The sequence below is a fragment of the Clarias gariepinus genome, chromosome 27, assembly GCF_024256425.1.
Source record: "Clarias gariepinus isolate MV-2021 ecotype Netherlands chromosome 27, CGAR_prim_01v2, whole genome shotgun sequence".
Classification (NCBI taxonomy): Eukaryota; Metazoa; Chordata; class Actinopteri; order Siluriformes; family Clariidae; genus Clarias; species Clarias gariepinus.
The window spans coordinates 12,896,384-12,921,465 of NC_071126.1; the positions used below are offsets into that span (position 1 = coordinate 12,896,384).

The following is a 25,082-nucleotide window of genomic DNA, read 5'->3' on the forward strand; positions in this document are numbered from 1 at the left end:
TTCCTTACCGCATGTAACAGTAGGCAGCCTCATCTATGGCGGAAAAGTGAATTGGCAATGCTCGTCGTGTGTTTTTGCTCAAGTAGTTCCATCGCAGGCATGTCACAGACGTTTATGTCACACTGTGAACGTGTCACAGGCATTTCTCACCGAATGAGACGAGTGCAACTGAGCTGTGCCTCCGTTTATATTATATACACTAGTGATGGGAAGTTTGAATCATTTTAGTGACTCGGTTCTTTGAATCTCCCTCATCAAAATAAACTAATCTTTTTTTTTTTTAGTCATTTAGGTCATTTCGTTCTTTTGATCAGAAATAAAATAAAATGTTGAATTTTCAATGAAAAAGACCCCCAACACGTCTACATACAAAAAGTTTAGCTCTAGTTCCAGTAAGGAAAATTTTACAATGCAGCTAAGGACATATTATAATAAACAGAATGAGTAGCTCACCTCTTATATCTTCCAGTCGGAGTCGGTCGATCTTTTGAATCTACTGCACCGCATAGCGTCTATGGGAGTCACATGACAAAAGAACGAATGACTCGGAGTAGAAGAGTCATTGAGAAAGAATCGCTCGATTCTGTTTCCTGTACATAACCTACAGAGGCGCACCCAGTAGAAAATGGACAAATTACTCTCCGAGACAACTCGTTCTTCTGAGTCACGTTAAAGATTCGTCCAAAAAAAAAGAACGAATCCTTCATAATCGACCCCTCACTAATAGATTTTTAGATTAGATTAGATTCAACTTTATTGTCATTACACATGTACAAGTACGAGGCAACGAAATGCAGTTTAGGTCTAACCAGAAGTGCAAATCAGCAGAAAGTGCAGGATAAAGGTATAAAGTCTAAGTACACTTAAGAGGGATATGTGCAGGGAGAAACTATGGGTAATTATTACAGAAGGATATTATACAGATTGCTGGTAACTATACTTATAAATGTACAGTGGATGAGCCGTATATACATGTGGTGTTAACTGTAGTCAGAAATTTGCAAATAGATATGAACATAATGTGCAGGATATTATGTAAGCATAGTATACATATTGCAGGTAACTATAATTATAAATTTACAGTGGGTGGTCAATATATACAAGTTGTTATTAACTGCAGACAGAAATTTACAAGTAGACATGTAGAGGTGGATATGAACATAATGTACAGGAATTTACAAGTAGGCATATAGGGGTATATACTCAGTCAGAAGTTTAGAAATATATTGTGCATGGATATACACTATATGGACAAAAGTATTTGGCCAAACCTGTTAATTGTTCAATTTTGGTGTTTCAATCAGGCTCCGTATCCCCAGTGAAGGGCAATATTAATGATTCAGTATGCCAAGACATCTTGGATGATGCTATGCTTCCAACTTTGTGGCAACAGTTTAAGGAAGAGCCTTTTCTATTCCAACGTGACTGTTCCCCAGTTCACAAAGCAAGGACTATAAAGACAAGTGGGGTGATGAAAACGGAACGAGGATTGCAAGCCAGGTGCCGGAGCTCATAAATGCTCTACAGAATAAACGGGCATGAATTGCCAGAAAAACACTTTTTGTGGACAACAAGAAGAATGGAATACATATGTTGTATTTGAATACAATGTCATTGTAGGTTTGTCCAAATACTTTTGTTCATATCATGTATAGGGTTTGTGTTTGCATAGGTAGTTCCGTCACAGGCGTTTATATCACAAGAAGTCAAGACATTGGAACAGCAGCAACATATTGTAATTCACAGTTAATGGTAACAGGCAGGCGTCAGGATCTGCAGGGTATCTGCGGGTACCCTGTGGTAAGTAGAAATATCACAATAAAGTGTTTTCATATTTGCATTAACTGCTTATGGGTGACAGGGTGGCGTAGTCTTTAGCACTGTAGGTTCATAACGTCCAGGGTCGAGGGTTCGAGTCCCGCCCAGGGTCTGTGTCCATGGTGTTTGCATGTTCTCCTCGTGCTTGGTGGTTGACCTCCAGGTACTCTGGTCTTCTCCCACAGTCCAAAGACATGCAGATTAGATTAACTGGCATTATTCTACAAAATTAAGTGTTAAAATATCTATGAGAAAACAAAATTCCAATAGGGCACCTACTCACGTGTGGTGTGTGTGTGTGTGAACCCTTTAATTACAGCAAAATCAATAAGAAGAACGGAGTGTAAAAAAAGTAGATGAAGAACCTTTAAGAAGAGACGTGGTGTAGAATTGCTAAACAGCAGGTATTGAGCATCACAAATGAGTGGGGACGGCTCTACTGTGGTCTAGTGTACATGTACTGTATACTGTATGTTTAGAACGTTGTACTGAAAGTACTGAGCTCTGAAGTGCTGGGGCTCTCCAGGACTGTAGTCTGATATGATACTATAAACACCTGTTCAGACATTTTAAACAGAATATGTCACTGCGTGTTTTAAATATCACAACTCACATATCACAATCAGACAGAGTGACAGGCACAAAAGCCATGCCTCGTAGGAGTGTGTGAAACACCTGGTGGTCATTTTTCTAAATGTTAATACACTGCCAAGTTGGTCATGGCTCAGGAACGTTATAATGTCTGCGTGTACTGAATGACTGACTGGGTATTACATCTAAGGAGTTTTTCTTTCCTGAAAGCACAGGTATATTCCAGGAAGCATGAGAAATCATTTTCACACATGAACGGGGTACATTCGCAATAAAAAAAGCTTTTTGGTTAGTTTTTTTGTCCTATTAGAATAGTACTTTGTCCACCAAATAATTTTTTTGACGTATGATTAAAATCAGGACACTTCTGTGGCCTCGAACCTCCAGGGTTAAGGGTTCGATTCCCGCCTCGGAGTCTGTGTGCATGGAGTTTGCATGTTCTCCTTGTGCTTGGTGGGTTTCCACAGGGTACTCCAGTTTTCTCCCACAGTCAAAAGATTTGCAGATTAGGCTACTTGGCGTTCCCAAATTGCTCGGTGTGTGTGTGTGTGCTCCATGCATTGGATTGGCACTCAGTCTAGGGTATACTTCATCCCAGGAGCCCTAAGTCTACTGGGATATGCCCTAAGCCCCCCGGCAACCCTGTACACTGAATAAGTGATATAAAAGATTAATAAAAAATAATTTATATTAGTATGTAACTCACAACATCTAAAAAAGCATTCATGTGAATGGAGTGTGTGTGTTTGTTCAAATTCACAGTACAGTGTCTTGTACTATATGATGTCACAACATCATCAGTGAAAGCAAGCAGATTCTCTCTACAGTTACATCAGAGAATTTATTCCACAGCGCCCGTCCTTATGCTTCTGGAACAGCCTGGAGAACAGTTGCTATGCTTGAAATAGACATAAAAAGTGGCAGCTGTTTTTTTTTTAACTATGTATAACTATGACTGAGAATGCAAAGCAGTGGTCTACATTCTATCATGTTACACGTTTGATTATTAACACCTTGAGATCTCGTCGTTAGTCATCTACCGTAACAGGCATCTTGACCTAACAGCTGGCAGAGGACACCGCTGCACGCTCAGGAGTCTGTGTGAAAACAAACGGAGCCCCAGGTGCTTCACAGAAAACAGAACATATCATACAGATCCCATCCTCAGACTTCTGCTTATGACGCAGTTATTACGCAGGTATAATACCAGGTCTAATTTATCTATCTATATGTATAAAACAGAAATTCTGCTTGGCCTAGACAGCACCGTCAACACCTTTTATGTCATCCTGTGGGGTAATAACATAGCTGCTGAAACATTGGCGCAGTGTGAGGAGCGGCAGCGAGTTGACCGCACACTCACATCCCAGGTAATGGTAGCACGCGGGCGTCAGGATCTGCATGCGGGCAAAGCCGCAGTTACCCTCTAGTAATTAATATGTTCAAAGAAGATATGTTTCCACTCATGAGGATTTTACAGTTTTGCTTAGGCATTTTTACGGCCCAGGCACTATGACATCATCCCTATGTCGCCATAGTGTGTAAAGGACCCCCTTATTCTTCTAAGGATTATTTAAAAATTTTTTCCAGAATGTTTTTTTCTGAGATTCTTAACACGCTCAAAAAGTCATTAAAATCTGCGGCGATTAGGATGCCTGAGAGTCTCGGCCCCAGGCGTGTCACAGGGCCCACACATGACATTTTCTGCATAGCTCATTCATACTTGCATGTATGTGTGCAAAACCTGGTACACAATTAGAGCTCATTGAACTGAACAACTTTTACATTGCATCTCATGGGCTCAACTCAACAGGGAGTCAGCTTTTTTTAGGTCATTTGCAAAATGCACTCAACGGATTCTTTTGATGTACTCCTCCTAGGAGATTTATACGATCGCCAACAAACCGGGCCCATGTGATCTCAATAAATCCAGGATCCAAAAATTCAAAGAGATTTTTTATATCTTAAACGGGTCAGCAGTAATGATGCTTTAAACTTATAAAGAAAAGTGGTTAATAACTTTGTGTGGCATTATATTGAGTGACATCATTTTCAGTGACATCACATTGTTGTGGCTATTTTTTCCCCCGCAACATTTCGGGTGTTTTGAAGGTCTTGCCGTAAAATTCCCCCTATTCTGACATGTCCCCTTTTCGCCCACTGTCTTTCTGGTGTGCATAGCTCATAGCTGCTTGAGACTATATTTTAAATTTAAGATGTTTTATTAAAATTAAAAAAATTGAAATATAAAATAGCACTAAACTCTAAAGGTTAGGCTGTACGAGCTACTGGTTTCTTTCAATTGACTTCTTACGAAGTCCATTTCATGTATATATGTGACACAGCTTTCTATTAAGAAGTGACATTTCAACAGAGATTTTCTTCATTTCACGTTAATGTCTTTGAACGCCATTAAACAAACAAACCATGTCAATGATTTTAGACATTCCTTTAGGTAATTCATCCAAATCTGTTACTTTCAGTTCCTCCCAGAGGTTGGTTCAAATTTAGCTGCTTCTTATATAAACAATAGTTTTTTTCCCCACATTGAAACTCCTTTTTTTTTAAATCGATGACAGTTAAAAGTATAAAACAAGTTTTTTAAAGCCTATAAATTCCAGCTCTGTAAATAGGGTCTGCCTCCATCTAAAAGAGCTCTTTGCTTTTTTCCATAAAAGGACATGCATACTTTTTTACAAAAGAAGGGTGGGTCTGTCTGTAAGCGCAAGTAAGATTTGTTTTTTTTTTTAATTTTTTTTGCAAAGGCATTTTGAATCTACAGGCAGCAGGAAGCATAAAACAGATCATGTCTATAAATTATACAGTAGCATGCAGACATTTATTGAATTCTTACATCTGATTGGTTGATTATTTTTCTATACAGCAGCTTTGACACAGGTTTATATTAATGCATTAGATGTCATATGTTACCGAAAGCAATTTATTAATGGCATCCTGTAACAGCATGTCCTCATACAGTCAAAGAACACATGCAACCTGTTGCGCGAGACTTGCTAATCTGGACCAAAAGCTGAAATGTCCCTGTATAGAAATCCTGTAGAGGGATGGCGTGCAAACGTGGGCGTCTTATACGCTACTGGAAGCGAGCGGTGACACTGCGCTGAGCCGCCTGAGCTCCAGCCTGCTGATGCCGTAGCTGTTGTGAGAACGGATCCTCCATGGATTTAACGCTGACTGTACTCTTGGGCCCGGTTTTCCACTGAACCCCATGCTCGTCCACCACGCACGCCTCCACTGTCACGCTGTGGCTCCCGGGGACAGAGAAGTTCAGCAGGAGCTGAGTGCTAAAGTAGTCATTATGGGGCTCCACCCGCTGCTCAATCTCGTTGGGCTTGGACTCGAGAGGAATCTAAAGGGAAAATATAAAGGGTTGGGAGATATGACCATGCAACATCAAGATCATCAAATTTTTTATGAGATCTCTCAGAACCAAACAGAGACCGTAAGACTTTTTTGAAAGAGGAGGAAGATAGTGCTGGTAACAGTAGCATCTTCATTCTTTCCTATACAATTCTGCTGAAAATTGGTTTCTTACTAGTATTTACATGTGGAGAAACTTTTACACTGTGTATATTTATATTTATAGAGAAAGTATAGAGTATAATGCAACACAAACTTACAAAACTAACTTAAGCGAAGATATGAGATCATCTAAAGACAATGAATTTTAAAACATATATATGTCCAAATTTTTTCTACCACTAAAAAGGATTTGCTGTTACTGTTTTACACTAAATCTACCAACAGACTAACTTTTATTAAATTTTTTTTAAAACTTTGCTGTAAATTTTTGAGACTGAATCAAGACACGTGAATCCTTGATGTGAATCTTGATCGTGTAATGGCGGTGTCATATCAGAGCTCTAAGCTGTTTATAATACGCCCTTCTCGACTTCCTGTCAACAGAACCCTGTTTTATTAGTGAATGAGTGAAAGGAAACAGATCACTAAGAGGAAGCGCTGGAGCAATAAATTATAACAACATACTAAGCACTACTAATAAAACGTTTAAAATACTTTTAATTGTCGTGGCTTGCTTTACAGGAGAGAACTGCACTACTGTACTGTATGTACACAAATATTTAACAGATTTATCTCACTAGTTATATTGCTACAGTCTTGGCAAATGGAACATTGCCAATTTCAAACAGTAAAGGAAGTTGATGAGAGCGTGTTAAAATGAAATTAGAGACTCGTAAATTATTCTGTTGCGTCTCTTCTAAAGATTCACACTGGACTGTCAGAAGGATGTTTAAAACACATACCACGTTAACTTTTTACACATGATAGATTGAGCACTAAAGGATTTGGACAACAGCTTTTACTAAAGTCATTTAACCCTGTGAGAATATTTTGATAAATAATAATAGTATCTCAGTCTCTATTCACAGGTTATATTCAGTAATTCTCCCATATAATATACAGTATGACGCTACAATCTCATGGTGACTATTTGGCACTTGAACACCACCTTGAAGTCAGGAGTGGCCTTGGACTGCAGCGTGGAGCTGGCATTCAGGCAGACCGAGTGGATTTTGCGGAAGAGGCCGGGCGTAGAGCCGTGCTGAATGACTCCCTCTACCTTTAGAGTGAGCTGTTGTGTGTTCTGCACCGGGATTGGCTCGTTGGGCGTACGAGGAGATGGAGACAGAGCCAGCTGTGGGGGGGAAACCACAAAACAGGAAATAAGGTCAAATTGGGACACTGACGTAGCACTCAACTTACCTCGACAGTGAAATACATTTTCCTTTGGAATTCTGAAATTTCCATCCGGATTAATAAAGATTCATCTAATATTATATAGTCGGTGGTATCGATTTAACAAGTCTGTTTGTTGGTTTATCTAATGCAAATACTACCGTACAGAAACTTAGAAATTGCTCTTTTATTAACTGCTCATGCTACGTGCAGCAAGGTTGGGGAAGTCGGGCTATGTAAGTTTTTACGTTACAAGTACTTGTGATATAAATATTCTACTTAACAAATTAGGATCATCTAATACCACTTATCTACTACATTGTACTCTGAAACAGCTCAGGAGCACTGGGAATCGAACCCGGACACTGGAGGCGCGAGGCAACAGTGCTAACCACTAAGCCCCCATGCCACGCCTCAGTGGACAGATATACTGTATATATTGAAATACGAATAACAGCATACAGTTCACCCGTCTAAAGTGCAATACTGAAGTGCATTTAAACACTCTGCTGGTCCAACAACCATTCGTAGTTGCAACACATGCATATTATTACTGATATTTGTATTTTAATATATACAGTACTGTATATCACTCTGTCCAGTGTGTACCCAGCCTTGTGCCCCAAGTCTCCCCGCGACCCTGTATCCCTGTATACAGGATAAAGCGGTACAGACGATGATCTGTCCACTGCGGCATGTTGGCACACTGTATCAAACTTTTCTTAATATTATTAAAACGTTTTATACAGTTATATAGTTATTATATGCAGTAATGTCATCCTTCTAAATGTGACTACATTTATGCAGTAATAAACTTAGCGTATGTACAAATAATTAAGAACATATAATTACTGATAACTGAATAGTATATAAAATACAATAAATAGACACATTTGAAAATAAGAGCACAATAATAACTTTATATCTGATAAGTTTATGATCACATGTTACTGGAAATAACATGCAGCAAGTGCTCTACTATAATATAGTACAATACAGGATGGATTGGTCATAACGGAAATATAATTATCTTTTACAAATGCTAAATAATCCATAATAATCTCAGATAAACCTGTTACATTATTACGGTCATTGCTGAGCTGAAGTAAAAATGTAATTTATTCTGCTATAGTAACTAATCATTTGGATGGCGGTGCACATAATTACTGAGATTTTAATGGCAAAGCATTTATTTATCACGCAGTTAAGCAGAGACATGACTCACTTTGATACTGGTAGACTGCAGTTTTTGGAAGAAGTACCTCTGAAAGGACAGGGGGACTTTGAGCAAAGCGATGACGGCGTCACACAGACAGCCAGTGTGCTAAAGAGAAACAGAAAGTGAGTGAGTGAGTAAGTGATTTTCTCAGTTACAGAATCTGAATCAAAAAGAGCTTTATTGCCAAGTACGTTTAGAATTTGTTTTGGTGACAGAAGCTTCCAGAGACGACGACGACAACAACACACACACACACACGTTAAAAAATTAACAAGAAATGGAATAAGTTTAGGGTATGAACAAATAAATATCAGTGTAACTGCCTGAGGGAAGAAACTGTTCTTTTGCCTGGCTGTCCTGGTGTTCAGCGCCGACAAGGCGGCAAAAAGTGTTAACAGTGGACGTAGTAAACCCGTGCTGTGTTGTTATTAAAGATGTATTCTGCTGTGATTTTACCAAAAAAAAATTGAGGGATAATCGTTTTGAAGGCTGAATAATAAATGATAATTCAAATGTTTATTTAGTTAAAATTATTTGTATATCATGACAAATCCCTACAAAACAGACTGCCTGGCCAAAAAACAAAACAAAAAAAAAGTTGCCATCAAAGCGAAGAAAACAACTTAGGAGGTTTGAAATTACTGGAACTGGATCAGGATTAGGATTATTACACCCCGGAAGGATAGAGAAAAGCGTGGAAGAATGTGGAAGAAATGAAAACATGATACTCGGCACTCGTAAACCAAGACTTGTCCATTTTTTAAGTCAATATTTATTAAAAATCTTTAACGCGCTTGCAAACCGCCTTACTCGCAATCCGCGTTACTCGCAATCCGCGTTACTCGCAATCCGATGTTCCACTGTATTCTAAAGAGCAGTGCATAAATATAATTAACATTTGAGAACGTAATAGCACATGCTTGACTTAAGAACAAAAATTGTCCATTCCTTAACTAGTATCAAGGGAGCTCACACACCCCAGAATGCTTGCCTAAAATGCGACTATACTTATTGTGCTACTATACTCATTATAACATTCAACACATGCAAAAAGGCTGCATCATTAAATAGCAAAGCGAAACCGAATGTTTTAAAATAAAACACAACACATCTGTCACTTTATATTTGGTGACCGAATGCAGAATTCCTGCATTTTTAAAAGCAGCTGTGCTGAATACTTGCTCATTCTCAGACTGCATGCAAAGAGTGGTAAGATAAACCTGGGCTGCCTCGGCCAGAGCCGGAAACCATTCTTTATTTCTTTCTTTATTATTATTTTTAGAATAATAGTTTTAGTCTTTCTGCAATCTGCGGTATAAGGCTTGAGCTTTTTGATGTTTTCTGCTACAGGCAGTCGAGTGAGGGTCGACATACAAGATTAAACTGCGGCCTTTGCGGATACCTTTCCATACTCAAATCATTCACGCTGCGCTGTTCTTTAGCGGCGAATAAGGTTCGTTAATGCTTTTGGCAGACGTTCACCAACATGCAAAGTTTTGTTCTAAACCCAAACATGATTTTGCATATTGCAAATTTGATGTCTTTCAAAGACATTTTCTAATATTCCCAGACTGGTGACGGCATGTTGATGCGACTGTTGACTTGCGTCATTGCAACAGTATCGGTTTATGTAAACGGTCAGTTAAGAGACAACCGATCTGTAAAGATTAAGTGATTGCCGAGTGAATCCGATCAGCATCTTAGAGTGTGTGACTTTTTTTGGCCAGGGAGTGTATATGCAGTAACTATATGCATGCTGGAAGTCTTTTTGAATATGCAAATATTTCTCAAACATTTCCTGACAGGCTTACTTGTGATTATCATAATATTTGAGGAAGAAACATGACTGACAAAGAGTTGAAACAAACAATAACAGATTCTGCAAACAAGAGACTCAAAAAGCAACACTGCACACTTTTTAATCCGAGTCGAGTACACACAGGCGGCAGTCTGAAAAATGGCAAAAGGTGATTTTTACACACTTTACATAATGCTGATGGTTCCGGGTTCATGTGGATGTCACATGTCATGCAAACTTCAATTAAAGAATGTGACTTTATTTTTTTTTTCACATAATATTTATTTTGTACCTTTATAATTTTGGAGGGTCACTAAATTCGACCAGATGAGCCGAATACATCTTTAACAAGTAGAAAATGTAGGTTTATACTTTATAAATGGAGGTTTTTGCTGTATGTAGGCCACTGCAGCAGCTGTTTTTGTACTGTACCAGGTAAGAAACAGGAGGGTGCTTCCTGCTCAGTGACTCCACTTCCTCCAAAACGAGGTTGAACACAGACTGCATCCTGCGCTCATATTTGCTCTCTGCCTGAACTGAACTCAGCGAGCCGAAATCCTGCAAACTGGGACAGAAAAAGTTGAATGATCAGCATTTACATCACATGCTTTACCAAGCTGCAGGTAATAAGAGGATTATTAGCAATCTTTGGTAATATTTTATAACGATCAGCCATAACATTGTGACCACTGACTGGTGAACAAAACAACATTGATTGCTAATGCCTGCAGAGATCAAAGGCCAACCTGTCTGCAATGCCAATGCAGCATAATTGCGAAAGAACGGCACCAAAACATCCAGTGCACCAAAGCCCAACATGCACAGGCTTTAGGACGCAAAAAGCCCAAGCCTGCTGACACACCCTCCAAACTCCCAATAAGATCAAGCAACATTGGGATGCGCTGTGGGGTCTGTACCAGAGTTCCCCCCAAAAGTCTTTGAGTCATGTCCTGAGGGGTCAAGAGCGGCCCTGGTGACACAAGGAGACCCTAAAACGAGGTGGTTTTAATGTCATGGCTGATCGTTGTACATACACGCTTACAGCATACACCTGGTGAATAAAGTATCAAAGTAAGAACAAGATATCAGACCGTAAACCTGACCCTTAAATTATGATTAACATCATCAAGGATTACATTTGAGGATTACGCTGTTCATGCTCCAAATGAACGGACCTAATTGTTCTAGAAAGCATTCGTTATGAGCATCTTTCTGTCCCAGGATGCTCTACCCCTCATGCAGAAATAAACACAAGTGCACAATGGGACCTAGAAGTGTGCAATCTGATATGCTGATTATAGACAAGAGCTTCTGTGCACTAGTTAGCTTTGTCTGGTTAGCAAGCATGTGCAACATATCAACAGCATGAAAGCATTAATAATATAATAAAGCAGCATTTATGGTATTATTACAATGTTTTAAAGTCATTACTTCGCATTTGTTTATAATTTCTCAGATTTCAAAGTCCTGTTCAACTATTATTGTCTATGTAATTTTATATTAACACGGTCAAATATATTTTAAAAAATAATATAAATAATTATGTACAAAATCATTTAGTATTTCCATATATAACTTAAAAATTAATTAATAAATAACATTACAGGAAAATATATGCATGGCTGTAAAGAAAAAATATATAGTACAAATCAGACCAGTTTTTAGATGGAAACAAAAAAAGCCTAATGTACACTCCTGGGATTTGCATAAAAATGTAAAGGAGCGAAGTTACCAGAAGAACTTATATTCTCCAGCAAGCTCAGTAAAATCTAACAAGTATTATACTTAAAGTCCTGTGCAAAAATCTTGGGCACATACAAAATATGGCATATGGCATAAGCAAAAGATGCTTTTGAAAACATTTCTGCATAAAATAAACTTCTATGAAGAGCAATGAAGAGTAATAAAATAAACAGTCAATATTTGGAGTGAAAACTCATTGCTTAAAGTTTTAGACACAGATTTGTGCAGTTTTATAAGAAAACAGATGTTAGGTTTTACTGAGCTTGCTGGAGAATACGAGTTCTTCTGTCACACTCATTATAAAAAGTTATATATGGAAATACTCAATGATTTTGTACATAATTATGCAGACAAGATAAACATATATAACAAAATTGGTACAGCATATAATATGGTGCCTAAGACTTTTGCACAGTACAGGTTGGGACTTTTTTAGCATCAACATAAATTCCTACTAAACCCTGTCACATGTCCATACAATTGTGGCCTATTTAAATAAAAAGTTCTTTGCATGTGTTCACTCTTACCTGGCAGTGTGAGGGTCGAGTATTAAGGCCTCAATCACATAGGAGACGAGCAGGCAGCTCTGCTGTTGCCTGTTACATGAGTTGAGGAAAGTGTTTCATTTCATTTAATTTTCAGTGGGATGGTGCCAACCAGTGTTGGAAGATACTCAGCACACACACACAAAAAAAAAACCCTGCAGATGATTTGTTTAAGTTGTATTTTCTTATTAGTGTCATTAATAATAAAGGATTTTAGACGACTACCACACACACACACACACATACACACATACACACACACTTCTCTAGATTCAGTTTTTCCTTGAAAGGATACAGCTCGACATTACGGAGTGTAGCCGAATCAGCATCGAAAGAGGACTGGTACAAATCTGCGTATCGACCGGCAAGACTCCGGAATTCATCCATGGACAGCTTCATCTGCACAGAAGCGAAGGACATTTCTTATTATTTTAGTAGATGTAAAGATAAGACTTAATCTCATCCATTAGTGGTGAGTGATGTGTGCCTACAAAGTAGCCCGATGTTCAGAAGACAATATTAAACAACACTAACACACTGGAGGGATAGATGTGAGGGTTCAATGAAGGTGTTTACAATTATGACTGGTGTGTATAATAATAATAATAATAATAATCATAAAAAACAAATAATAAGAATAAGATGTAGAATGTATTTTTTGTTGATGTGTTTGGCACCTGCTGGGAGATGCGTCCGCAGCGCTGCAGCTCGCTCCCGGAGGACAGAGCCATGCTGGCGGCGATGGCGGGCGGAGGACTCGTCTTTAGACTGTTACAGGTGCAGATGAGCTGGGCCAGAGCCTGCAGAGTGTCAATTCGCAGCTTCACGAACTCACATTGGAACAGCAGAGGACTCAGGGGGGTGCTCGCAGCCTGGATACACAAACACAGACAAAAATACACTGCTCAAATAAGTTTCTAACTACTCGTACACATTGATACGATGATACGGCAAGTCAGAAGATTATGTGCGAAATATAAGACAACAAATAGAGACTGCACGTTGTGCGGTTAATGAACATAAAGACAGGCACGCCCATCTGCCATGAACAGCTATATATACTTATATTATGAGAACCTGTGACTGATCTTGATTGAAAAACAATCTAGTTTTCTAGTTATTAGCCTATTTTCATGGGTGCAATCATTATTAATACAAGAATATGTGCGTCACTTCACTTGACAATATTGATAAAAATGCGCACAAGCAATAGTCTTTGACACACACCCCCTCCCCCCCACCAGTCTCCCCAAGGGACTGTATTCGCTGCTTTCCTTTTCTCTTTATGCACTTCTGACTTCAGTGAACTGCCACCTACAGTACAAAACATTTCTGATGACACAAGCTGTGGTCAGGTGTATGAGGAACGGAATGAACATAGCGGTCTGGTGGGGTCCTTTGTTGAATGGTACAAGCTGACTCATCAAAGAAAGATCAAAAACCCCCCCTTGCCTCGATTTCCTGAGAAGACTCGGGTCCTTTGGTGTTTGCAGGTCACTTCTGAATGTGTTTTATGTGTGGTGGTGTGCTGAGGCAATAGTGTGAGTGTGGGAGATGCCAACAGGCTTAATAAGCTGCTCAGGAAAGCAGGCTCGGTTGTGGGAATCTGACTGGACTCACTAGAGACGATGGGCAGACAAAAAGACATAAAAAAACAACAACAAAAAAAACAGACAATATTGAATAATGACTTTCACCCACTCTGTGCACAAAACAAACGAGCACACTCAGTAGCAGACAGACAGAGACAAGCTCAATGCTCTAAGGAACGTTATAGGAGGTCGTTTTTATTGTACCTGGAGCCGCTTGACTCTTTAATGAGTCCCTGAAGGGCTCGGGTATCGTCAATCTTCTTGTTGCTGATGAGGAGTGAATTGCTACTGTATACATGTTAATTCTCTTAGCTCCTGGACCATCACATTATATATATATATATATATATATATATATATATATATATATATATATATATATATATACACTTATATATATACTTAGATATACACACACACACACACACACACACACACACACACACACACACACACACACACACAGAGGAACCCAGTGAAAGCATAATTTGTTCTGGAAGCAGGAGCAAAGGAAATTTCTCCATAAGAAATAATGGAAACTCAAATTATCCGTTCCACAGCCCCAAAAAATTTATACATAAAAATAATTAATACAAAATATAAAGTAAATAAACAACAACAAAGTAACCTGCACTTTACCTTTAAAAAAAGTACAAATAAATCCCGACAGATAAGTGTTTCAGTTTATGCGCGCAGGCGCTGTGTGTGTGAAGCTAAAGTAAGAGGAGAGGAGGAATCAGCCTCCTTTAAAATTTTACTGTAATCAAACTGAGGACCTGACTCTCTAAGATGTGCGTGAACTGTACTAGACTCTGACCGTCAGCGACGTGAAGCCTTTCTGGTAGGATTCGAGGGCATCGTTGATGGCACTGATGGCTCCGCTGTAGTCTCCGTCAGTCAGGTGGGTCAGACAGTGCTCAGCCTGCGAGAACTCCATCAGTGCGTTCAGCCAGAAGTAGAAGTGTTCAGAGGCAACACGTGTGCGCAGACTTTGGTACAGTTCGCTGGAGAACTCGTGGCAGCCCTGCAACGAGGTTCAGTAAATATTTTTACTATTTAACTCTTCTTCTTATTATTATTCTTATTATTACTATTTATATAAAGTATTATATTGAAGTAAAAGCAACAGTGCCTGTACAGTGTAAAGATTCGACCAGGAGAGCTATAAGCATTAATACGAGTCAGAACCCGAGTAAGTAGCTTACCATGCGCGAGGCCTGACGTGCAATGCGGTACACCGTCCAGCCGTTAGCCGAGGCTTCCAGCTGTGGTCGAATTACAGCTTTTACCTCAGCGCTCAGGGACGACTGGCTTGCCACAAACACCACTGTGGCCAAACACACCTGAGAAACAGACATTGCAGAAGACATCATTAAACCATCTATTAAATACCATTTTGATAAAAGGGTTAACTCGTTTCCAAAAATCCGCTTTACTTTAGTAAACAATTTATTTCTTTCAATGTAAACACCAACCAAAAGTTCCTGCTGTTTATCAGAGCTCCTGTGAGTGGCACTGCTGTACAGCTCCAGTAGATTTCCCAGCATGCTCTCCCCCAGCACGGGCAGCTGAGTAACAATGGCAGCCAGAGCATGGCAGATAGCGACACATGCTGAATCGCAGGAGTGATGCAGCTGGGCTAGGAGGAACTCCACACACACCTGACTGAGAAGAGGACGTGCCCTCAACATCCTCACTAGACACACCAGCACAGTCTGTGTGAGGGGGGGAGAGAGAGAGAGAAAGTTTACACAGGCTGTAAATAGATCACAGGATCGTGTGTGGGTTAGGACGGTGCAGCATTAAATTTACATTTAATACTTTAGCCCAAATTTCTTAAAATGAGATTTTACACAAATGAACACCCACTCATATCCTAAACCAAACCAACTCAAGTGTAACTGTAAGTGCTATGCTCACTTTCAGCGTGGTCTGTGCGGACGCACTGTCGTCCTGAGTGCACAGCAACAGTAAAGACTCCATCCCCATTACCGTGTCCTGCTCCAACTGTACAACATCTACACAAACAGAGAAACAACGCAAATGTAAGTGAGAGGGGAAATTGTGCTTCTTTAGGGACACTTCTGATGAAGAAGTGATGACAGCAGTGCATTTGTGACTTACAGCTCAGCCTAAAACATTTTTAACGAGGGAATACGAAAACTTGTTAGAAAAGTGAATTAAAATAAATTCTACCGCCAGTGTGCGAATAATTTTTGACTCTTGAAGCTTCCTGAATCATACAATTTTTTTTTACATTTTGTGCCAAGGTGTATGTTGCTGTATTCTCACATCATCAGGTGTCAAATGTAAAACTATAAACTTATGCTTTGTAACAGTATTACACACCAATTATATTATACTTAATGTATTATATAATTAACTATAGTATAGAATTAACTATATAATTTGTGGAATTGCCCAAAAGACATGGACTTTGAGTTTAGGCATACTACCTTTCTCAGGGCAGGAGATGACGATGTTTGCTAGCACGGTTATGCCATGGGCTGCCACGGCTAAGTTGCTATGGTAACAGCAGTCTTGCGCCAGTTTGACGATGTCAGTCAGGTGAGGAGATGGCGGGGATTCACCTGAAAGTAAAGAACACGATTCGTTTAATTGGGTCATTTTGAACACGGGTGCCTACGTGCTGAAATGTTGAAGCATCAGCTGTGGATATATATAACTGATTAACAAAAGGAACCTAGTCTTAGCTGCACTAAAAATAGCAAGCAATCAGGATGGATAAAATACTCAGAAATTATACTTAAAACTCTAATATTTGATTTCTCTGAAGCATCTTTTCTTTCTTCCCGTTCGGGTCACCACAGAGGATCACATGGTTCTTGTGCCTTTTCTGATGCAACCCAGCCGGATTTAACCAGGTTTAAGAGCACACAAACTTGTGTGAACCCCCAGTGGCTGAGGTTGGGTCACTGATCAGGAGTGTTTGATCAACTAAAGCCGCGTGGATAAAACAGCTGAATTCTAGCCGGCTAGTTTACCCAGCAATTCGAGAGATACAATATGTAGAATCTGAAAACCCTGTCTGAAAATAACTACTTCTCTGGAATGCTCTTCTGTTTTTGGGTTCTCTTTCTGTAAGGCATTTCATGGGACACTCTACTTACCAGTGTAGACCCAGAGGGGGCGTAGCTTCATGAACACGCCTGAGGATCCTCCAAATATTAAACCTACTTACAGTTACAGACCTGATCTTAAAATAATTAATCTTATCTAATGCGCCTCTCAGAGAAAGTTTGTATGTACAGGAGTTGGACAATGAAACTGAAAAGCCTCGTTTTAGACCACAATAATTCATTAGTATGGTGTAGGGCCTCCTTTTGCGGCCAATACAGCATCAATTCATCTTGGGAATGACAGATACAAGTCCTGCACAGTGGCCAGAGGGATTTTGAGCCATTCTTCTTGCAGAATAGTGGACAGGTTACTATGTGATGCTGGAAGAGGAAAACGTTTCCTGACTCGCTTCTTCAAAACACCCAAAAGTGGCTTAATAATATTTAGATCTGGTGACTGTGCAGCCCATGGGAGATGTTCAACTTCACTTTCATGTTCATCAAACCACTCTGGCACCAGTCTTGCTGTGTGTATTAATCCATTATCATCCTGATCCACCCCCACGCTTCACTCTGGGCATGCAACAGTCTGGATGTTACGCTTCTGTGGGGCTTCGCCACACTGTAACTCTCCTGGATGTAGGAAAGACAGTGAAGCTGGACTCATGAGAGAACAATACGTGAAACAAGTCCATAGCCCAAGAGGTGCACATTTAATTCTACAGTGAGTTGGGCAGCTGTGGTTTTATGTTTTTTGGATACGATCTGGGTCAGCACCCGGACATCCCTTTCAGACAGCTTCCTCTTGGGTCCACAGTTACTCCTGTTGGATGTGGTTTGTCCTTCTTGGTGGTATGCAGACATTACCCTGGATAACGTGGCTCTTGATACATCACAAAGACTTGCTATCTTGGTCACAGATGCGCCAGTGAGACGCGCACCAACAATTTGTCCTCTTTTGAACTCTGATATGTCACCCATAATATTGTGTGTATTACAATATTTTAAGCAAAAGTGTGCTATTACTCTGCTAATGCAACCTTCACACTCCGCAGTTACTGGTGAAATGTGAAACCAATAAAGACTGCCCACCAAGCTGGTCAAATTCAGCCATGAAACCTCCAACACTAAATTGCCCAGTGTATCATTGTCCAACCCCTGTAAACGTGACCCCTCTAGACGTGTCCTTTTATTTTAGCTCACGTTAACATATTGAACCATTTTACTGTGGTAGGGCCAGAATTGTTCATCATCAAGTTCAACATTACTTTTAGCAGATGTCCAATTCTTCCCTGTCACTAGGGGGCTCTCACATTAAAGCTACTACTACCACTCAGTTGAGAGGGCCGAAAACTATCACGTGTTTCCTCCGAACCACATGACGCCAGCCGACTGCATCTTTTCACACTGCTCGCTCAGGCACCGTTAGGGGCGGCGTAACACACTCGGAGGACAGCGCTCTCCGCTCCTTCCGCTTGCGTGAGCTCACAGACGCCCCTGATTGGCTGTAGAGTCGTGATTAATGTGGGAGCACTAAGTACCTCTCATCCCTCCCCTGTGAGAGAGCTCGGCCAATCAGCTTTCTCTAGACCTCCAGCTGTGGGAGGTCATAGCATCACCCGGGAATCTAACTAGCGATCTCTGGATGACAGGGCAAGCACTTTACCACTTAAACTGAGAGCTTTTGATTGATGTATACTGCACAGTCATTGTCTGAATACGAGAAGACGAGACCTTTGAGATTTGCAACGAGCACTTCGAATGTCTAACTGTACTTTAGTCCACAATGACACCTGTAACAGCTTTAAGTTCTAAAAATGTGGACACCAGATTTGTGCCAGCCATGTGTGCAAGCTCTGGTCATGTAGTGTGTGTGTGTGTGTGTGTGTGTGTGTGTGTGTGTGTGTGTGTGTGTATGTGCTACCTGTGGTAGGGCTGAAGTACTGCTTGATGGCAATAGTTCCCGAGAGCGTGGAGAGGACTGAGGTCATTCCAAGTTTTAGACCATCATAAGGGGTGCTGAGGGCACTTTCACAAAACATCTAAATACACACAAACACACTTAATCTGAATCTAACATATAAAATTCAATACTAGAGCAAACATAATATAGCACTGCTATATAAATGTTTACTGATTAATCATTAAGCATTAAATAATATTGTCATTTCTGAGGACGTCCACAAGTGACAAGACGAGAGAAAAAACTCTGGAAACACACAGCAGTAATCTAGCGAACCTGCACAAAGAATAATCCAGCTTTTATAATCCTCACTGCTGTGAAAGTGTGGATGTTCTGACCTGTATGTTCTTTCTGTTCCACATGTGAGGAGCTTTTTTAGCCAGAAGTTTCAGGTCCTGGATGGCAAGTTTCTTCACCGCTTTTCTCGAGTCTTCCTTTAGATACTGCAGAAGCAAATCAATCTGCAAATAAAAGATGTAGTCAGGCACACTAAATAATCAAAACCATGGTGAAGTAAATACACCTGATAAGATGACAGCGATAAATAAAACCCCCATCATAGAAGCCCAAGCTCATTTTCTGTTATTATAGACAGGATGAGATACGCCAGCTATTTTTTAGTCCAGTAAAAAATTTAAAAAAAGCTATACAACTGACAGCAAATATTTGTTTTCAGTGCAAATGACTGATGTTTATATTTCTTTATATGTACAGTTCATTATTTTTTTTAAAAAGCCATCTATTCTTTAAATATTGCTAACTCGACCATATGCAACTGCATACTGTATAAGGAGTTTTGAGATTGGCCAGCTCACTATATTTAACAGATTTTTCAACCAATTAGTATTAAAGTCATCCTTGCCTTGCTTTGTGTTATTATTGCATTATTATAAACATTGACATTCCAATCTAAAGCAATCTATTTTGCTTAATTTTCAAGTTAAACTTCGAAAGTGACTTTTGGTTTCACTTTACCATCAGCCTGGCCTCGGCTAATGTAGACAGACTTGTGACTACAGTCGCTCGAAAGCTCAGGACTGGAATTTTCTACAACTGGACTTCATATTCATTTAAAGACATCAACTGTTACATTGAAATTTTCAGCCGCCCAACAAATAGTATAAGTACAGATCAATCCCTGCTATCAGTTATCACTTAAATGAGGATGTGTTCCCTGTTGAGTCTGGTTCCTCTCAAGGTTTTTTCTTGCCACTGTCGCCGTCATCCAACACCAGTGGTTCTGAAACATTTTCTGTCATTCCCCACTTAAGGGAGTGGGCGAATTTTCAAGCCCCTCTTGTCAACAAAATGATAACAAAATCAGCCAAGTTTACTATTTATTGAAATATCAATTTCTAAACCAATAAGATCAAATAACACCAAGTTCAAAACAGATAATAATACATGTGCAATTGTTGTAACAGGCTTACTTTGTCACTTACAGTATCTAGAGCTTTCTTTTAAAGAAGTCGAGTGGCTTATTAACGTGACTGGGGTGTGTTGTCTCCAAGTGTCTTCCTACTTTGTTCGGTCTTGTGCTGTCTGCTGCCAGCGGTTTAAGACACAAAACACACACGGGACTCTCCTCTTCCCCACCATCCCCACCATAAATCCAAGGGCAACATAGGCTTCATCATGTCCTTTCGGCTGGCTTTTTGGTTAATTAGGCTGATAGTGCTGAATCACCTGCTTTTTTGTGCTCCATGTAACAAATGTATCTATTAAGGTTATTATGCTCACTACATACAGTACGCTACTGAGTGTCCGCGGTAAAGTTAGTTTAATATTCGCATCTCCGAATTCAATAGCTGTGTAAATACACCCGAAAATAAGATACCCACATACATTTCCTCTCTACATTGTCTTTCAGCTACATCCGCCTAAAATTAGACATGTTTAAAAGCATAAACACCATTATTCTCTACGGCGCAACGAATGACTAAGGGATCATCGCAAAATGCGTCACACCAACAAAAAGCGTAGAATGATATTGATCTTCCCTTCTGTTCAACTTTGTTGCCACACTGGAAACTAGAAATGCCAGACTAGTACTGCCTGATAAAATATTAATTTTTAACAAAAATACAGAAATATCAGCATACACATTGAAATAAATGAAATTACATATATAATACCAAATGTTTCCTTATATATTGTTCATCTGCAATTAACATGCCGATGTTAAACCGTTATTGTTGCACTATGGTTCCACTTTTTCTCTGATGTTAATTTAATTTACTTGTATTAATGATCCATTTCTTTGCATGTGATTGTTTAGTCTCGAGTGTCCAATCTTTCTGACTTTTTTACATTGTCAATAAAGAAAAGCATGAATTAGAATAGGTACTTTCCTATTATTTTCCACGAGTTCCATCCCGTTCATTGCGCCCCACACTTTGAGAACCACGGCCCTACACTAATGCACTTATCACTAGTTTCACTAGTGCTTGGACACCATCAAGGTGGATGGTTTTCTCAGTACGGCGGAGCCATGATCAGACTCCCTGCTTCACGACTGAAACGCTGGCCTCCCAGGAACTCCTTTAATGGTGAGAAGGATTGTACAGGGTATGTGGCAAGATTAAGTTTTTCTTTAAAACTAAATTTGGATTTACTTGTTTGATTGAATTACAATCAAATAAAATATGTTTGATTGAAATAAGGGTCGTCCTTCTTTAAAACGTTTGTACCATTCAAATGTTTTACTGTGGCTAAGAGTCTCATTATCGTACTGTGCTTGTCTCTGTAAATGTCAATCCGTTTTATATCTTCACTGAGAAAATAGTTCTACACTATATACCGAGTCCCCAGTTTGACATGAACACATCTCGTAGATTACAGTATGTAAATGTCTTAGAATTTTTTCTGAGGTAAAAATGTAAGTATAAACAGTTGCAATATATGGCAATCATCAAAATTATTTAAAAAAATTGTATAATAGGCAAAGAACAAGAAAAAATATTTTATGTTAAAGAAAAATAATCTAGAACAGCAAAATATTTTTGGCGGAAAAAAAACAATTTGGAGGGACAAATTTTAGCTGGGCGTCTCCAAATGTCTAGCAAAAACCTTTCGTAAAAGTCTGCCAAATTACGTACAGTACACCACACCTGTCCTGCTTCTAAATCTGTGCTTCAAATTCAGCGGTGTGTCACTGTGTGTTAATTTAAAGTAAGATAGGAAGTTTTAAAAACACACCTGTTTGGGGATGTGGATAAGAGCAGAGAAGGAAAGCTGCGTGAAGGTGTGCAGAGTAACGATCACCATGGGTGTGGACGGGTACGAGGATAACAGCTCCTGCAGCAGCTCCCTGCTCCGAGAGGCCAACGCCGCATCGTGGTGCATGTACTGGAGCATGGGGATCAGCTTCAGCTTCAGCTCTACTGGAGTGGCCAGGCCTGACAAAAAAAGAAAGAAAAAAAAAAACCCACACACTTAAACATGCATGACCACACACGCAGTTAGAATGAATGTTAGTAAGAGCTCTTCTATCAGACGGTGGGGTTTTGAGAATAGTGTGTGATACGCACACACACACACACACACAGAAGGTTAAGTACAAATACACAGGCCTAATATTGAACACAGGCTGGTGCCTCTCACATTCAAAACCTTGCTAGATATGAAAGATTTTGAAAGATTTTCACCTTGAATCATCTCACTGATCTTGTTGCAAACCCCCGCAGCAAAATCTCTGAGAAAAAAAAAAGAAATGAAAATTACGCCTTTATGGTTGCAGCAGTCAAAAAAACATTACACACACACACAGCTCCTCATATATTACTGCTTGATCACTATTTGTTTAAATAATCATTTTAACAATAAAAACAAAAACACAATAGGAAAAGTAGATGGATGACACGAGCGTGTGAATCTTACGGCTCTTACTTTGAGTGAGACGAAAAACTGGCTGCCGCAAAGATGGCGGCCTCCACTTCCACATTGTCATGTGAGTCTAGGCTCTGGCGGATGCTGTGATGGGCGTTTTTCCTTTCGGGAATAATGGACGCCAGGCTGCCCAGCATTCTGCGTCAAATATAGATAAATTACTGTTTTAAATACAGCCATGTTTCCGTTCTTGTTAGAATTAGCCACATTGATTAAACGAGTTACTGTGGAAGATGGCGACACGACTTCTGAGCCATGCAGCTTAACAGAGTCGGGACTGCATGTCTAACGCCACCTGCAGACCGCTGTGTGTACCTGAGTGTGATGGCTCTGGCTACAGGATCGTTACTGTGGATGACTGAAAAGACTCTTTTAACAAACTCGTCCACATTCAGGATCTTCTCCAGGTGCTTCTCGCTCTGCTGGGTCACTTTCAACACGCACAGCCGGAGAAAGTTGTTCCTGTAAAAAAAAAATTAAAGAAAGATTAAAAATTGTAAAGAAAGTAAGCTTCTCTTAAAACACAACTTTGTTCATACCTTAAAGTTAATACTTTAATGAATTAAAGGTCAAGAGTTCAAGAGTTTAAAGAGCAGAAAGATTGGTATTCTTCAGTGATATGCCACCACCTGCTAACTGAATTAGCTCATTTTTGAGACAGTAAACTTAGTTAGTAATGTAAAATACGAATGTGAACTTGTTTATTTTATTGTGTGTAAACTTTGTCTTGTGAACTGCTGGAAAAAAAAAATTCAAGTGGCAGAAACATAAAACTAAAAGATATGTATCATAATGTGTAATGTACTGTATTTCTCTATGAAGATTTTTTACATCTAAAATGGATGTCTTATAAAACTGGTATTGAAAAACAAAAGTACCTTTTAGGAACCGGTATTGAAGTAAAGATATTAAAAATTGGTGAATGATACGTAACCATACCTCAGATTATCAGATCACTTTTTTTTCTTGCAGTTATTTCTAAAAGTTCTATAATGACTGAAGATCTCATTATACACAACCTGACCAAACAAATTTCCATTTCAGAAGGGTCTAATTATATGCATTATTGCTGCATCAAGCTAAGATAAAAACTGAAGGTATGTGAAATTGGAAAACTGTGATAAAAACCCTTAATAACATTATTAAAACCTGGAAGGATAGTGCTGAAAAGTCAAATTTGTAGAGGAATCAGTTAAAAGCCTTGAATTTCTCGGGAGCATAAAGACTGGACATTGAAGCACTGAAAAAAGGTCATGTGGTCTGATAAGTCTAGACTAACATTGTTCCAAAGCATCAGGGTAAGAAGAAAAGCGCATGAAGCGATGCACCTATCATGCGTAGTGTCCACTGTACAGTACAAGCCTCTGGAGACAGTGTTATGATCTGGGGTTGCTTCAGTTGGTCAGGTCTAGGCTTAGTAAAATTATATGGCAATAAAATAAAGTCAGCTTACGACCTGAATGTACTGAATGACCAGATTATCACATCAATTGTGTTTTCGTTACTGATGGCACAGGCATATTCCAGAAGTCAAACTGTGAAAGAGTGGCTCTGGGAACATAAGGAATCATTTTCACACATGAACTGGTGACAAGTGTGTTTTTAATCAAAGCTACACCTGAAATCCTGATATTTTTTTTTGGGCCAGGCAGTGTATTTTCAAACTGTTAAAAAGTGTGCTGACCCCATACTAAATTTTAAAACATTAATAAACAGGTGAAAATGTTTTCAAGAAACAAAAAACAAATGTGACTGTAAAATCACAGCATGTTCGGATGAATACGCACCCGAGTCTGAAAATATCAGCCAGTTTCAGGAAGGCGGAGTTGATCAGGATGGGGAAGGGATATTTCTCAAAGAGCTTGGGAAAGAGCACCACAGCTTCACACTGTTCCCCCAGTTTGCACGATCGCAGGCCTGTGTTGGGAAACAAGAAACATAATTAGTAAGCAGCTGGGCACTCCATCTGCAAGTGCGTTTCTTCTGCATTGTTGTTAAACAAGAATGACACACAGCGAGGTACAGCACATCCATATGTGTAATTCATTCAAAAAAAAAGTGCTGGTGAGATAGATACAGTATTTTGGCAGTACTTTTGGATTATAATAAATCTATTAAAAGTCTAA

The 25,082-nt window shown here is 39.4% G+C and overlaps 1 protein-coding gene across 1 annotated transcript in view; it reads right to left on the minus strand.

Moving 5' to 3' along the window:
- Nucleotides 1-5,222: 5,222 nt before the first annotated feature.
- ints7 (integrator complex subunit 7) overlaps nucleotides 5,223-25,082 on the minus strand; it is an 88,228-nt gene continuing 68,368 nt past the window's right edge. The window contains exons 3-21 of the mRNA XM_053489476.1: nucleotides 24,744-24,873; nucleotides 23,272-23,418; nucleotides 22,957-23,094; nucleotides 22,716-22,762; nucleotides 22,267-22,466; nucleotides 19,407-19,529; nucleotides 19,030-19,147; nucleotides 16,482-16,616; nucleotides 15,946-16,043; nucleotides 15,501-15,740; nucleotides 15,231-15,368; nucleotides 14,843-15,049; nucleotides 13,111-13,305; nucleotides 12,729-12,832; nucleotides 12,416-12,484; nucleotides 10,578-10,710; nucleotides 8,354-8,452; nucleotides 6,902-7,087; nucleotides 5,223-5,779 (exon numbers count right to left, since the gene is read on the minus strand). Of these exons, the coding sequence (XP_053345451.1) occupies nucleotides 5,504-5,779; nucleotides 6,902-7,087; nucleotides 8,354-8,452; nucleotides 10,578-10,710; nucleotides 12,416-12,484; nucleotides 12,729-12,832; nucleotides 13,111-13,305; nucleotides 14,843-15,049; nucleotides 15,231-15,368; nucleotides 15,501-15,740; nucleotides 15,946-16,043; nucleotides 16,482-16,616; nucleotides 19,030-19,147; nucleotides 19,407-19,529; nucleotides 22,267-22,466; nucleotides 22,716-22,762; nucleotides 22,957-23,094; nucleotides 23,272-23,418; nucleotides 24,744-24,873 (2,783 nt within the window). The 3' untranslated portion in view covers nucleotides 5,223-5,503. The remainder of the gene's footprint in view (nucleotides 5,780-6,901; nucleotides 7,088-8,353; nucleotides 8,453-10,577; nucleotides 10,711-12,415; nucleotides 12,485-12,728; nucleotides 12,833-13,110; nucleotides 13,306-14,842; nucleotides 15,050-15,230; nucleotides 15,369-15,500; nucleotides 15,741-15,945; nucleotides 16,044-16,481; nucleotides 16,617-19,029; nucleotides 19,148-19,406; nucleotides 19,530-22,266; nucleotides 22,467-22,715; nucleotides 22,763-22,956; nucleotides 23,095-23,271; nucleotides 23,419-24,743; nucleotides 24,874-25,082) is intronic.